This window comes from Genypterus blacodes, unplaced genomic scaffold (assembly GCF_046128005.1).
Source record: "Genypterus blacodes isolate CSIRO-AG114 ecotype Tasmania unplaced genomic scaffold, CSIRO-AGI_Gbla_v1 ptg000284l_1, whole genome shotgun sequence".
NCBI classification, from domain to species: Eukaryota; Metazoa; Chordata; class Actinopteri; order Ophidiiformes; family Ophidiidae; genus Genypterus; species Genypterus blacodes.
The window spans coordinates 176,168-191,120 of NW_027467075.1; the positions used below are offsets into that span (position 1 = coordinate 176,168).

Genomic DNA, 14,953 nt, shown 5'->3' on the forward strand with positions numbered 1-14,953 from the left:
CCAGGACAAGACCACGACACGTCTCTCCCTGCTCCACAAACACACTTCATTATTCACTTTGGTTGTGTTTAGTCTGCAGTGTGGTTAGAGTTGAAGAGAGCCAGGGGTCCAGGAAGAAGAACGCCCACAGAATGCTTCAGAAGAAATAAGACAAGGAGAGGCCAGGAAAGACATTTTAGAACCCTGCACACAGTAAAGTCCTTAAGTTGAGATCTGTCCTATAGAAACCTCCGCCCTGCTGCACGTGACTCTCACATCTCATGACGGGTTGCATCACTGAGGGACGAGTGGACAGATACAGACACAACAGAGACAAAATTGGACCAACTGTAACCATTGACAGGTATCAGTAGAAGATACTGGACCATTATTCCTACTTCATAGACAACCACTCAGACTGCTGGTTCTGTTGACACTGGGTCGCCTACAGAGATCAGCAGATCCACCACTGGACCTGGATCAGAGGGATCTGGATCTGGTGGTCCAAAGTACAGTTTCAGATAGGAGCTATATTTATCCAGGCAAAGCTGGGAATGGGTTCATAAAATTTAATTGAATAAACACAGAAATTCACGTCTTTGAGTGTTTTTTTAATCATATCCAATAAAAGATTGATCATTGCAGAGGCACTAAAACACCAAAGACACCGAGAAGAGAGTATTTTCAAATATATATATATTTAAATACATAACGTTACATAAGCACATTTGTCTGACAGAAACCTTTGTCCACCAGAAGCTGTAAATAAAGTTCTGTCCGCTTGAAGAAGTCAGCTGCTGCGACATCACAACAAACATGGCGGACGGAGGCGGCTAGCCGAGAAGCAGCACAGCACTCCTCTGAATCCCTCACATATATTCAACCACCGACACGTTTATTCCTCCTGAGACACAATATAACTTCGTCCTCATCCGGAGATGGAGCCGGCCAGCTTCCCGGAGAGCGTGGCGGAGAGGAAGGTGGCGGTTGTCGGGTCGGAGCTGGTGGAGAACTACACCGTAAGAGCCGCCCGGGCTACGGGACCGAGCTAGCTTCAGTTAGCCGAGATTCAGGGCTGACATGGTGTCAACAGCGACGTCCGGTCTGTGCTTGGCTCTGTTGGTCATGGAAGTGAGGCTGGGTCACCTGGAGCTGACAGACGAGCTGTCAGAGGGTTTAGCTTTCGCTTTCGCTGTCACAGTCCCCAAATATTGCTGATATTGATCATATTAACGCTGTAGTTCAGTCGGTACCGTTAGAGATCCGACAGAGCCCACTTGAGCAGACCCATAATTACGTGATGACAGATTCCCCCTGAACCCGGACCCTGTCTGAGCCGGTGACTCAGCATCAGCTGCTCCTGAACGAGCAGAATCGAATCAGAACACGAACCCGCCTCTCCTGTTTGTAGATGTATAGAATAAAGAGAGAGAGATTTTCAGTTAAATCGCCTTTCAATGGAATTTGAGTAAAGTTTTTTGCTCATAACTTGGCTATTAATGACATTTTCTAAATTAAAATGTACTTTTCTGGTTCACAATTGTAGTATTTTATGACGGCATTGGTAAATTGGTGTACTGTACCTTCAAACTCCATTCAGCCCAGCACACAGTGGGATGTGATCACAGAAAGGACAGAAGCAGTTTCCTGTGCTTCAGTTTGATCTGAGCTGCTGTTGTGTTTCAGGTCTACATCATCGATGTGATGGACGATGAGCACAGATGGACGGTGAAGCACCGCTACAGTGACTTCCACGACCTCCATGAGAAGGTGAGAGCAGAGCAGGTGACTCATTAAAGGGCAGAAAGAGGGGCGTGGTCCTTTTAAAGACGTGAGTGTGCAGTGGGGCAGACAGGGGGCGCTCTGTGGAGGAAACATCTCAGGGTTCACAGCCTTCATGTTCCCCCTGCAGCTGGCAGCAGAGTGGAAGGTGGACCGCCGGCTGCTTCCTCCCAAGAAGATGTTGGGGAAGAATTCTAAGAGTCTGGTGGAGCGGCGGCAGAAGGAGCTGGAGCTCTACCTGCAGACGCTGCTGCAGCTGTTCCCTCAGGCCACGCCCACGCCACTCGCCTCCTTCCTGCACTTCCACCTCTATGTGAGTACGGCCGCCTCAGACACACACCCTCCCGCTCCTGAACCTCAGCCTCCTGCCCTCACCCCTGAACCTCACAACAGCTCACTCCATCTACTGAAACAACGATGAGTGAAAGTATCACCATTGAAACTATTTACTCACACACACACACACACACACACACACACACACACACACACACACACACACACCGAAGCAGAGTGTCTGATACCCATCGCTGCATAATGTGAGTGTGTTTGATGGTTTGGCCCTGGGTGCTTTATGATGACGCACGTTGCCCCGGTGACACTCTGCTTTATCGCTGACGAAGCTGCGGGGCCTCAGGATCAAAGACAGCACAGCAGAATAACTCTTGTGGGTTACATGTGGACCAGTTTAAGGTCATGCTCTCTTGCATTCTTCTTCTTCGTCCTACTTGTCTGCCTCTGATTAAAAGTCCTTAAGAGTGTGATGAGTCTGAGTGTTAAACCTCTGTGATGCTTGTGAGTGTGATCATGTGAAGCTGTGAGGACATGAGGTCCCTGTTTGTAAGTCTGCTGACCTCTCAGCAGCTCTAACAGCAGCTGGGTCATGTGACCTGTGTTTAAATGAGGTCAGACACTTTCCCAACACGTTTGCTGTGACCTTGCTCTCCACACAGCAGAGTGGTGAGAACACAGAGGTCACGCTGACCTGACCTGCCTCAGGCCGTCCACTTGTAAATGTTTGACAATTGGGCTCAAATGGTTCAAATGGGCGTGGCCTGTATGAATGTAAAAGGTGTTTTGATTTGATTGACTTATAGTTCAAAGGTCAGGACCGTCTCCAGGCGTCGTGACTCAATGTGACCAGGATGAGAGCCTGAGGGATCGAACACAACGCTGTCAGAGCTCAAACATCACAGAGGAGCTGAAGTCATGACGTCGACTCTATGAAACCTCCCTGAAGTCTCTCTCTCTCTCTCTCTCTCTCTCTCTCTCTCTCTCTCTCTCTCTCTCTCTCTCTTCTCTCTCTCTCTCTCTCTCTCTCTCTCTCTCTCTCTCTCTCTCTCTCTCTCTCTCTCTCTCTCTCTCTCTCTCTCTCTCTCTCTCTCTCTCTCTCTCTCTCTCTCTCTCTCTCTCTCTCTCTCTCTCTCTCTCTCTCTCTCTCTCTCTCTCTCTCTCAGGAGATCAATGGTGTGACAGCCGCTCTGGCCGAGGAGCTGTTTGATAAAGGTGAGCTGCCTTGACTGATCTTTATCCACTCTGCTTTACCCCCCAGCACAAATCTCTCCTCTCTTTCTCCCCTATAAGACTTCAAACCCCAGAATAAAGCCAACATGCTGATTTCTATCATTCACCTTTCTCTTGTATCTCTAAACATCCTCTCTCCTTTCTCTGACCTCTGAAGTCGTTGCAGCTGAGAAACAAGTTATAGTTCTCTACATCCAAACATCTTGTGTCATGTGTGTGTTGTGTGTCCTGCAGGCGAGCAGCTCCTTCAGGCCGGAGAGGTCTTCTCCCTTTCTCCTCTGCAGCTCCACGCCGTCTCTCAGCAGCTCCGTCTGGCCAAACCCACCTGCTGCAACGGAGACGCCAAGACGGACCTGGGACACATCCTGGACTTCACCTGCAGACTCAGATACCTCAAGGTGAGCAGATGGAACTCACACTTCACTGCCACGCTTGACTCTGTATAGAGGACGGAGGTTCCTCTGAAGGTTATTGACAGATTTCTAAGACAGAAGGTCGCTGGCAGAGGAACATCCCAGTCTTCTTGTCTCTCTTGGTCAGATCCCAGGTGCCAGAGGTCCTGTAGGAACCAGTAACATCCAGGAGAGCAGCCTGCCCTTTGACCTTTCAGTCTTCAAGTCACTGCTACAGATCGAGGTGAGTGTCTGTCCGTCCTCAGTCACTTCCTCATTCATTGCACTGATCATCTGTCTGTGTGAACACGTGAGGAAGAGGTGTGTTGATGTTTCCTCTGTCTGTCTCAACAGATCAGTGAGTGCAGGTCTCAGCAGATCCAAGGTCTGCCGTCTCTGAGGTCCAGCCTGGTCACTCTGAGTCTCCACCACTCCACTGACACCATGCTGGTGCGTGGCCTCAGTACTTTAGGGTTTCTGTAGGAGATGTGAGGCTCTTCCTCACTCAGATGTGTTTTGTTGTGCCTCTCCAGTCCATCCTGGTACCCGAGGCCAGTGAGTTCTCTCAGTGGGACGCTGAGGGTGCAGAGTCTGGCTGTCCCATCACCGCCGTCATCCCCACCTGGAGGAACCTGACCACTCTGGATATGAGCCACAACCACATCAGCACCATCGACGCCTCCGTGGTGAGACACACACACACACACACACACACAATTTGACACACAACACAGAGAGTAGAGGAATAAAATGATTTGATTTAGCTGCACAGACAAACTGGTGATGTTTCTGGACTCTGTTGAAGAAAATCAGAATCTTACAAGCGATCTAATTCTTATTGACTCATCTTGACCTCTTCTTATCTCCACACACACTCCTGTCTGCTCTGGAGCCATGAGAGCGATGTGTGTGTGCCTCATGCCGTCTCTTTCTCTCCTGCAGAAACTCGTTCCCAAAGTGGAATTTCTGGATCTCAGCCACAATCAGCTGTCCTCTGTGGAGAACCTGCAGGTATGTCAGAACACGCTGGACTCCCCTCTCCTCCCAGCTGAGTCCTGTCAGGACACGAGGCCCACACACACACACACACACACACACACACCTTCCTCAGCTCGTGTTTACATAGATGTGTATGGAAAGTGAAGAGGCTTAGTCAGAAGTGTTGACTGTGCTCGTGTGGTTGCAGTACCTGTACAACCTGGTCCATGTGGATCTGTCCTATAACGCCGTACGCCTCCTGGAAGCTGCTCACACTCGCCTGGGCAACATCAAGACCCTCAGCCTGGCCGGGAACCAGCTGGAGGCGCTGTCGGGCCTCACCAAGCTCTACTCTCTGGTCAACCTGGACCTCAGCCACAACCAGCTGGCCCAGGTAAGAAAAACCGTCCAATAGAGTACGATGCTCCTCCTGGGACCTCCTCAGACCTTGAGTTCAGTGTGTTGACTGGCCTGTGTGCTTCCAGCTGGAGGAGATCAGGAACATCAGCTCTCTGCCCTGCCTGGAGAAGCTCAACCTCTCCAGTAACCCCATGTGCATCATCCCAGACTACAGAACTAAAGTCCTGGCCCAGTTTGGAGACCGGGCCACAGAGGTACAACAGAACCACGTGTTCTTATCTTCATTCATGACCCATAGTCTCTACATACAAATACAGATAGAGAAGTTACATTCAGGTCAATCACCATCAAAACCTGTTCCTGACTGAACCTCAGGACCCCCCTGACCCCTACGGGGGCCCTGAGGACCAGGCTTCCTTTGTGATGATGTCATGTTGTGTGTCAGGTGTGTCTGGACGGCACGGTGACGACGGAGAAGGAGCTGGACACGGTGGAAGTGTTGAAAGCCATTCAGAAAGCCAAGGAAGCCAAAGAGCGGCTGAGCAGCAGTGAGAAGAGGGTAAAGACTCTCTGTCCCTCTCCTTCTACACTCAGAGGCTCCACTGGGGCCTGTCAATCAAAGTCAGTCATGTGTTTTAAGACGTTAGAGTTAAATGGACCTTGTTGTTCTCATTCTCTTCAGGTTGTTTAACCCTTCACGTCCTGCACCCTCAGATAGATGCATGTGTTTGTTCCCATGGTGCTTTGACTCCATGCTTTGACTCCAGAGTGACTGAGTGTAGGACCTAAACCTGGATGAGACCTCAGAGATGATCCATCTTTCCCTCACCTGTTCTGTATTTTCTTCACCGTCTCTGTACAACTGACCAATCAATCAATCAATCAATCAGCTGATGGATCAATTACTCTGTGTGATAGCTGTGCCCTGTAGTGAGGTGTAGGAGGAGGTGCAGGATGAACGGTCTTTCTGAAGGCTTCCTCCTCTCTGTCCCCCTCGTCAGATCAGTGAGGAGACCGGACTGTCTGCTGCTGCTCCTTCTCCTCAGCTCTCCTCCTCACTCCCCTCTTCTTCTTCTTTCTGCCGCTCCCTGACTGTTGCTCCTCCCGCTGTCGTCTCTTCTTACTCCTCCTCTTACTCCTCCTCTTCTCCCTCTGCCTCTTGTCCGGCCCAGCAGGCTGCCTGCCCCAGACAAGGTAATCATGTATGTATCAGACTGTGGGGGGGTTAGAGGGAGGGGAGGGGAGGGGGGGGGGGGAAGACAGGAAATGATGAAGATGATTCAAAGGGAGAAGTTTTCTAATCAGGCCTGTTTCAGCTTCTGACTGAGGCTGAGTTGCTCTATGCTGCCTGATCAGCTGCAGCTCCTCCTCTCCTCTCCTCTCCTCTCCTGTCAGCAGTGCTTTGCTTTTGTGTGTGTGTGTGTGTGTGTGTGTGTGTGTGTGTGTGTGTGTGTGTGTGTGTGTGTGTGTGTGTGTGTGTGTGTGTGTGTGTGTGTGTGTGTGTGTGTGTGTGTGTGTGTGTGTGTGTGTGTGTGTGTGTGTGTGTGTGTGTGTGTGTGTGTGTGTGTGTGTGTGTGTGTGTGTGTGTGTACAGGGTTTGTACAGCAAAGACATGCAGCTACTGGCAGCTTTAGTGGCTCAACGCTTGCGTCAGCCTTTTACATCACGCCTTCACTCTGTCTGTGGTTTGCAGATCCATGAACCAGATAAGGAGGAGGAGGGGTTAAAGCTCCAGGAGCAGTGAGTGAGAGAGACCTGATCCTCTCACTCGCACTCACTCTCTAACTCTCACCCGCACCCACTCACGCACTGACTCTCTCTCACTCACTCACTCACTCACTCACTCTCACACTCTCTCTCACTCACTCACTCACTCACTCACACTCACACTCACACACTCACTCTCACTCACTCACTCACTCACTCTCACACTCACTCACTCACTCACTCACACTCACACACTCACTCTCATTCACTCACTCTCACACTCACTCACTCTCACACTCACTCACTCTCACACTCACACGCTCACTCACTCACTCTCTCACACTCACTAACTCACACTCTCTCTCACTCACTCACTCACTCACACTCACACTCACACTCACACTCACACACTCACTCTCACTCACTCACTCACTCACGCTCACACTCACTCACACTCACACACTCACTCTAATTCACTCACTCACTCACTCACTCACTCACTCACTCACTCACTCACTCACTCTCTCGCTCGCTCTCACTCGCTCTCACTCTCACTCTCACTCTCACTCCTGGTGAGGTTTAGAGCTGTGACTGAGTGTGAGCACAGAGCTGTGGCCCGTCGCACACAGAGAGGAGGAGACAGCAGGAGCACTCTGATTGTTCTTATTTATGATTCTAACTTCATTGATGAAGAGCGAAGGGGAAGGAGGGGCTTCAGTTTGACTCACTGCTGATTCTTGGTCGAACACTGATGCTTGTAGTCACTTTACAGGCGTATATAAGATGTATGACATTAAATAAAGTGTGTTTGTTGTGTGAATCACAGCCTGAATGAAGTGTTAAAGTGCTGGTGATGTTCTGACTGTCAGCAGCAACGAACTCTCCTCTTGCTTTGTTGTTACAGAAGTGACGATCAGAGAAGAAGCCCTAGTTTCCCCCCCTGCTCCTGCTCCTCCTGCTCCTCCTGCTCCTCTTGCTCCTCTTGCTCCTCATTCTGCTCCTGCTCCTGCTGCTCCTCCTGTGGACACCACCCCTCTCCCATCAAGCTCCAGTACCAATACACACAACCTGTCTGCTGACCTCGCCCAGGTCAGACACACACACACACACACACACACACACACACACACACACACACACACACACACACACACACACACACTCAGCTGGTGTTTAGACTCCTCTATGGCAGCTTGGTTTTAAACTATGTGTTGATCTGCAGGTCCAGATCCAACAACCTGCTGTCTGTCTGTCTGCGCCTAAGCTCTGTAAGGACAGCACGACTGCTCCAAGTACCACAGACAGGTCAGTATCAGCTGGATTGTGTTACTGACTCCTCCCATCCTCCCACAGCTGACTTGTCTCTCGTCTTGTCTTGTCTTGTCTTGTCTTTGCCTCTCTCTCTCTCTCTCTCTCTCTCTCTCTCTCTCTCTCTCTCTCTCTCTACACTCTAGTACTCTCTGCTCCTCCCCTGTTAGACCTGTTGAAGCCCCTTGCACCTCCTGCAGCACCTCCGGGCGTCCCCTGCTCCCCTCCCACCTCCTCTCGCTTTCCTCCAACAAAAACTTCCTCACCCGACTCTCCCAGTGGCTCCGACTCACCCTGAAGGATCATGAGATGAAGAAGACGGAGGAGGAGGAGGAGGAGCTGGAGGCCGGGGAGAAGAGGTCCGACTCCAGAGACGTCCATCGCCCCGTCGATGGCACAGACGTGGACTCGCCCAGGTATTCAACCAGCAACCTTCTCCCACTGTTCATGTGTCCTGTTAAATCTGTGTGTCTGACAGTTTACAGAAGTTCTTATTGGCTTCTGCTGATTTCTATCAGCCTCATATTGATCCAATCATCAGATTACATTTTCCCCCCAAACTCCTCCCCTTTCTAGCCCCGGCTCCAGGGACGGCTACTTTGAGATGAGCCTGACCGACTCCATGGAGGACTCAGTCTGCAACCCCTCCACTCCCCTCCATGCTCCTCCCACAGAAGAGCCCGACCAGCAGGTGGAGCTGTGTGAGGAGGAGGAGGAGGAGGAGGAGGAGGAGGAGGAGGTGCAGATCAACAGGGTTCTGTGGTGCTACTGTGTCCGGGTGGAGGAGGAGGTGGTGGAGCAGAAGGTGACGTGTCTGCTGCTGACAGACCGGCTGCTCGGCCTGCTGCACACGTCAGCTGATCCCTCCTGGGCCAATCAGGATCAAGGTATCATTCACACCCAGAATGTCTGAACCAAGCAGGACAAACGTTTCATTTTAATCTAAACTTTCCTTCAACGTTTTGATCAAATTGGCTGCCAAAGTTGAGTGGGCGTGGCTTATTCTTCACAAAGTGCTGATGGGCCTGAGTGGATGATGTAATCGTCTTCTTCTGTGTTAGACCAGGAGCAGAGTGCCTGGGTGGAGGAGGAGGAGGAGGAGGTGCTGTCAGGCCTGCACACAGACGTCCTCCTGCCCTACTCCAACCTGTCGCTCTGCTGCCGGCCCGGCCTCCCAGACTCCTGCCTCGCCCTCGGCCTTCAGTCCGGTCCGACCCGCTGGTACCTGTTCTCTGAGCCCGAGGCCGTCAGACAGACCAGGGCGGAGCTGGCGGCGCTGCTTCAGCTCCAGGTGAGAGAGCAGGATGGAGAACTTCTAACGTTCCGCTCATTCCTCTCAGGTTTTGTTTCCAAAGCAGAGTTTGAATATGAAGTCTTTGTTCTTTAGGCCAAAGTCTGCTTGTAACTCAAACCTTCTCACCTCTCTTCCAGCCAGCAGATCCTCTCCACCCTCCTCAGCTGTTCCTCCACTCGCTCCTTAACTCCTGGGAGCTGGAGGAGAGCCAGGGAGCCCAGGGAGGCTACCCTGCCCACCTCCTCACCACCTCCTCCTCTTCCTCCTCCCCCGACCTGGATCCTCAGCCCCTCCTGAGAGACGTCCTCTCACCGCTGGTGCCGTCTAAGGATGGAGCAGAGGACCCCGGGCTCCCCCTTCTCCTCTTCCTCACCCACAGACACCTCTGGGTGCTGAAGGTGGACTTCAAAGAGCTGGCAGAAAGAGACCGGAGCAGCACGGACCTCCATCCCTCCTCCTGGTCCAGGCTGGTCCGTGTCCCTCTGGGCCTGGTGACCCTTCACCCCAGAGAGGTGGACACCGGCCCCAGAGACGCCTGCTCCGACCCAAAGCACCACCACAGGTAAGGAGTCTGTGTCTGGATCACTGACCTCCTCTTTTACCTGCAGACCAAAGACGGGATGCGATCCACATTCTCCCACTCTTGTGTCCAGGAGGAGTCACGGCGTGGAGCTGCTGCTGGGCGGGCAGAGCTTGCTCCTCCTGCTTCCTCTTTCTCAGCACAGGCGCTCCTTCCTGGGGGAGCTGAGCCAGCGCAGAGCCTCTCTAGAGGGGCTGAAGATGGTGTCCCTACCTCAGGCCTGCCAACACCAAAGCAGAACAGAACCTCTGCACTCCAGCAGGTAAACTGGACTCAAACTGTTGTGTGTGCTGTGGTACTTTGATTGATGAACACCAAAGATCTCCAGAAGATTACGGTTTCCATAGAATCAGTGACTGAGTTTGAGTTTAATCTTTAACCCTGAACTCACCGTTTTGTTTATGTGTGGACTTTCCAGAGAGGACATCAGATAACTTTTGGATTAGTTAAGAAAATATTCTATTGGAACAAGACTCATTTTGACTTGCTGTGCCTTGGCAGAGGTATGAGCTTTCTGTGTTTATTAACCTCTTTGTCTTCCTCCCCTCCTCCTTGTGTCTGCCCTGGACTCCTCCTCCTCCTCCTCCTCCTCTCTGTGCCTTCTCAGCTGGGACTCCTCACAGCTCCCAGTAGAAGACAACCAGCCGTCTCCTCACCTCACCCCGGGTCTCTCACAAGGGCTGAAGCTCCTGGCTGGGCTGGGAGGACACAAGCTGCTGTCCTACTTTCACAATTATATAGCTCTGGTAGAAAACACACACACACACACACACACTTCTTTATTTCAATTTATGATTTTGTGCAAAGACCATTATTTTAGATGTTTGTCCTGCATTTCTACTTGGTGACCACTAGAGGGTACCAGAGAGTCCGGACAGTACAGCAGCCCTAAGACTAAAACTCACATCTGGATCAGTAGGGTCTGGATCAGTAGGGTCTGGATCAGTAGGGTCTGGATCAGTAGGGTCTGGATCAGTAGGATCTGGATCAGTAGGGTCTGGATCAGTAGGGTCTGGATCAGTAGGATCTGGATCAGTAGGGTCTGGATCAGTAGGATCTGGATCAGTAGGGTCTGGATCAGTAGGGTCTGGATCAGTAGGGTCTGGATCAGTAGGGTCTGGATCAGTAGGATCAGGATCTGGTGGTCCCTCAGTCCTCTTCAGATAGGAGCTCTGTGTCTCCAGGCAGAGCCGAGTGTCTAGCAGAGCTACAAACATCAACCAGCAGCATCGTGGAGCTGAGATGAAGCTGAGTCAGAGAAGGACAGACAGGCTGATTACAGTAGAAGTGTGTAGAATGAAGTATGAAGGCCTGAAGGGAATGTAATGTATTTTAACATCACTTCCCCTGTCTGTCTCTCTCTGTCTGTCTGTCTGCCAGTCAGAGACGGAGGAGGTGAAACAGGTCTTGTGGCTGTCTGTGGTTCTCTACAAATCCCCCGAGGCTGAACTCACCTGCTGTCTGCTGCTCTCCACCGACGCCATCTACTTCCTGTTGGAAGACTCTGCCTCTGCACTCGGACATCACTCCAGTAAGGCCAGATTTATAAGCCTTTCAAAATAAAATAACATTAACACAGCTAAACGTCCTCACTTCCTGTCTGTCTGTCTGTCAGTGTTGGATCTAAGTGACCCTGTGGATCCGGAGGTCTGTCTGTGCTGCTGTTTGTCCATCAGACTCTCTGATCTGCTGTCTGTCAACGTGGGACTGTTTGATCAGTACTTCAGGGTTGTAGGTATGGAAGTGCAAGGAGCAGCAAAATGAACATGAGTGTAACATCTGTACTGCTATGGGACGCTCATATTCTCTCTCTCTCCCTCTCTCTCCCTCCCTCCCTCCCTCTCTCTGTGTTCAGGTCGCTCAGCTGATCAGATCGTGTGCTGTCTCAGCAGGGACAGCTATGGGACGGGTCTTTTCCTGCAGGAGCTCATGTCTGCCCTCAGTCTGCAGCAGCAGCAGCTTCCTCCTCCTGAGCCGTCTGAGCAGGACTTCTACTCACAGTTCACCAACACAAACACAGGTACAGGAGTCCCCATGTCACCTGGATTACTAGAGTACTCTCCATGTCTCTCTCTCTCTCCCTCTCTCTCTCTCTGTTTCTCTCCATGTCTCTCCCTCTCTCTCTTTCTCTCCATGTCTCTCTCTCTCTGTCTGTCTGTCTCTCTCTGTTTCTCTCCATGTCTCTCTCTCTCTCTCTGTCTCTCCCTCTCTCCCTCTCTCTCTCTGTTTCTCTCCATGTCTCTCTCTCTCTGTCTCTCCCTCTCTCCCTCCCTCTCTCTCTGTTTCTCTCTCTGTCTCTCCCTCTCTCTCTCTCTGTTTCTCTCTCTGTCTCTCCCTCTCTCCCCCTCTCTCTCTTTCTCTCCATGTCTCTCTCTGTCTGTCTGTCTCTCTCTGTTTCTCTCCATGTCTGTCTCTCCCTCTCTCCCTCTCTCTGTTTCTCTCCATGTCTCTCTCTCTCTGTCTCTCCCTCTCTCTCTCTCTCTGTTTCTCTCCATGTCTCTCTCTCTCTGTCTCTCCCTCTCTCTCTGTTTCTCTCCATGTCTCTCTCTCTCTCTCTGTCTGTCTCTCCCTCTCTCCCTCTCTGTTTCTCTCTCTGTCTCTCCCTCTCTCTCTCTTTCTCTCCATGTCTCTCTCTGTCTGTCTGTCTCTCTCTGTTTCTCTCCATGTCTCTCTCTCTCTGTCTCTCCCTCTCTCCCTCTCTCTCTCTCTGTTTCTCTCCATGTCTCTCTCTCTCTGTCTGTCTCTCCCTCTCTCCCTCCCTCCACCCCTCTGACTTTGCTGCGTCTCCCCCTGCAGGTAAGATGCAGAACTACGAGCTGGTCCACAGCAGCCGGGTGAAGTTCATTTACCCCAGCGAGGAGGAGATGGGGGACCTGACCTTCATCGTTGCAGAGAGGAAAACTCCGGGCAGCTCAGCATCATCTTCCTCACGCTCCTTCAACATCCTGCTGTACCTGCTGGTGTTCCAGGTCTGTGTTTCCCTCTCAGACATGGATTTCATCTCATTTCTTAGGCTTTTGTTTTATTTTGCCTGTCTTTCCTGCCTGTTGAATGTCTCACTCTCTTCTTCTGGTGTTTTCCCTCCAGGTCTGTGTTCCCAGTCAGCCTGCCCCCCCTCCCTCTGCACCCTCAGCTGTATTACAGCCCAGGACCCTGATCCTCACCAGTACAGATGTGTTCCTGCTGGATGAAGACTATGTCAGCTATCCTCTGCCCAACTTTGCCAAAGAACCTCCGTCCAGGTGAGGCGTCGCCCTGCCTCACATGTCTGTCACCTGGGTCAAAGAGCAAAGTTCATTCTTGTGGCTTTAAATGAAGAAGAAGAGATGAACTGAGCAGTGCCACCTTGTATTGTGACTCATGCTGAGGGAATAATGGAGATAACGTTTCTTTATCCTCCACCAGGGAGCGCTATCAGCTGCGGGAGGCTCGACGGATCCGGGACCTGGACCGCGTCCTGCTGGGCTACCAGACCTACCCGCAGGCGCTCACCCTGGTCTTCGACGACCTGCCGGGGCCGGACCTGCTGTGCCACCTCACCATGGATCACTTCACCGCCGGGGGGGAGGAGACTCGGCCCAGAGGGGGCGGGGCTAGCGGAGGAGCAGAGGGCGAAGTCCAGTGGTGCATCTTTGTCCCGGGAGCTGACAGCAGAGAGAGGCTGATCTCCCTCCTCGCACGCCAGTGGGAGGCGCTCTGCAGCCGCGAGCTTCCTGTGGAGCTCACGGGATGACGCAGCGATAAACAGGATGTGTGTTTGGGTTAGCAGGACCCAGAGGACACAGAGCTGCTGCTGGAGTCACGTAGGAAGGAGCTGCGACCTTGCTCAGAGCAGACAGACAGACGGACGGACAGACAGACGGACAGTGCTGATATTGGTCAGCAGGGGGCGCCGCAAACATTCCACAGGAGATTTACTGTATATTCCTTAGTGCAATAAGTCCACCTTAACGCCCTGGAGTCTGAAGGCTTTGGTCTTTATTAAATTTGGCTTTCAGTTTACAAATTACAAAAAATGCTCTTATCTCTAGAAAACACAAAGTATTGATTAAGCATTCGGCTTCCTGTTAAACATGGAAAACAAGGGAAAACTTCAAAGTAAAACCACAAAATGACTCCAGAGGGTTAAGGTAGCATTTCATGATGGAGGTTCTTCCTCACTCAGAGACTCATGAGGAGACGAAGGTGTTTGTGTCAACCTAGCTTAGCACAAAGACTGGAAGCAGGGGGAAACTGCTAGCTTAGCTCAATCCAAAGCCAAACTAAATATAATTCAGACGACTCCAAATGTGTGAGAGTTCCACTACCGACCTCGTTTACGTGCTACGGACGCCTTAAAACCTGGTTTTGTGTGTGAAATAAGGATCCACACACACACGCGCACACACACTCCTCACACACTCTTGGATGAAGCAGTGTTATGGACTGGATATTGAAGCTGTTTGTTAATATGATCTTATTACTAAGACTTCACTGATGGACATGATTTTGTACTCTTCTGTCACATTTGTTCTTATTGTTGAGTATTATCTTTTGTATTTGTTTTACTTGATTGTATTTTATGTGTTTGGTATAAAGGAGAAGCCGGCCCGTGTTGAATCCTCAGCGTCATCACGGCCGGCGTTTACAGTCATTAAAGGAGAACGCCACTGAACTGAAGCCAAGACGCAGCAGAGATTCCTCTTTTGTTTGGATTCGGACAAACAGTTTGTGAGGTTTTAGGTCGAATTTGAGCTGTACAAATTCCCCTCAAAGCAGAAGCGGTTTGTCAATTTGCTTCTCTGGGGCTTTCATATGTGTGGTAACAATTCTCACAAACCCCCTAGAGCAGGGGTTCTTAACCTTTTTGACCTCGGGGCCCAACCTTTCCAGTACAGACGGGCTGGGGCCCATTCAAATATTAACACTGAATTGGTTATCAGAATCAGAATCAGAAACTGTATTTGCCAATTAAGTTTGCACTTAAGAGGAATTTGCTGTGGTTCTGGGTGCAACGTATAACAGAAACAGAAACAGAAAAAGACAACAGAAGACAACATATAAAATAAC

At 51.0% G+C, this 14,953-nt stretch overlaps 1 protein-coding gene across 7 annotated transcripts; it reads left to right on the top strand.

Annotated features, from left to right (window-relative positions):
- The first annotated feature begins 739 nt into the window (after positions 1-739).
- nisch (nischarin) lies at positions 740-14,563 on the top strand. 7 transcript variants are annotated; one of them, XM_076172118.1, is made up of 27 exons: positions 764-998; positions 1,666-1,749; positions 1,892-2,074; positions 3,219-3,267; positions 3,520-3,683; positions 3,826-3,921; positions 4,032-4,127; positions 4,211-4,363; positions 4,620-4,688; positions 4,864-5,049; positions 5,141-5,269; positions 5,461-5,574; positions 6,017-6,209; positions 7,627-7,811; positions 7,945-8,027; positions 8,177-8,446; positions 8,607-8,917; positions 9,092-9,321; positions 9,462-9,886; positions 9,978-10,166; positions 10,512-10,650; positions 11,285-11,435; positions 11,520-11,639; positions 11,760-11,924; positions 12,701-12,873; positions 12,992-13,146; positions 13,310-14,563. In XM_076172118.1, exons 1-27 carry the CDS (start codon positions 918-920, stop codon positions 13,635-13,637), a joined length of 4,521 nt encoding a protein of 1,506 aa, XP_076028233.1. In that variant the 5' UTR covers positions 764-917; the 3' UTR covers positions 13,638-14,563. The 7 variants fall into 7 exon arrangements, with proteins under 7 accessions (XP_076028235.1, XP_076028236.1, XP_076028239.1 ...); XM_076172119.1 differs by having other exon boundaries at positions 8,201-8,446; XM_076172120.1 differs by lacking the exons at positions 7,945-8,027; positions 8,177-8,446; positions 8,607-8,917; ... (8 more) ...; positions 12,992-13,146; positions 13,310-14,563 and having other exon boundaries at positions 740-998; positions 6,017-6,217; positions 7,627-7,764.
- The last annotated feature ends 390 nt before the right edge of the window (positions 14,564-14,953 follow it).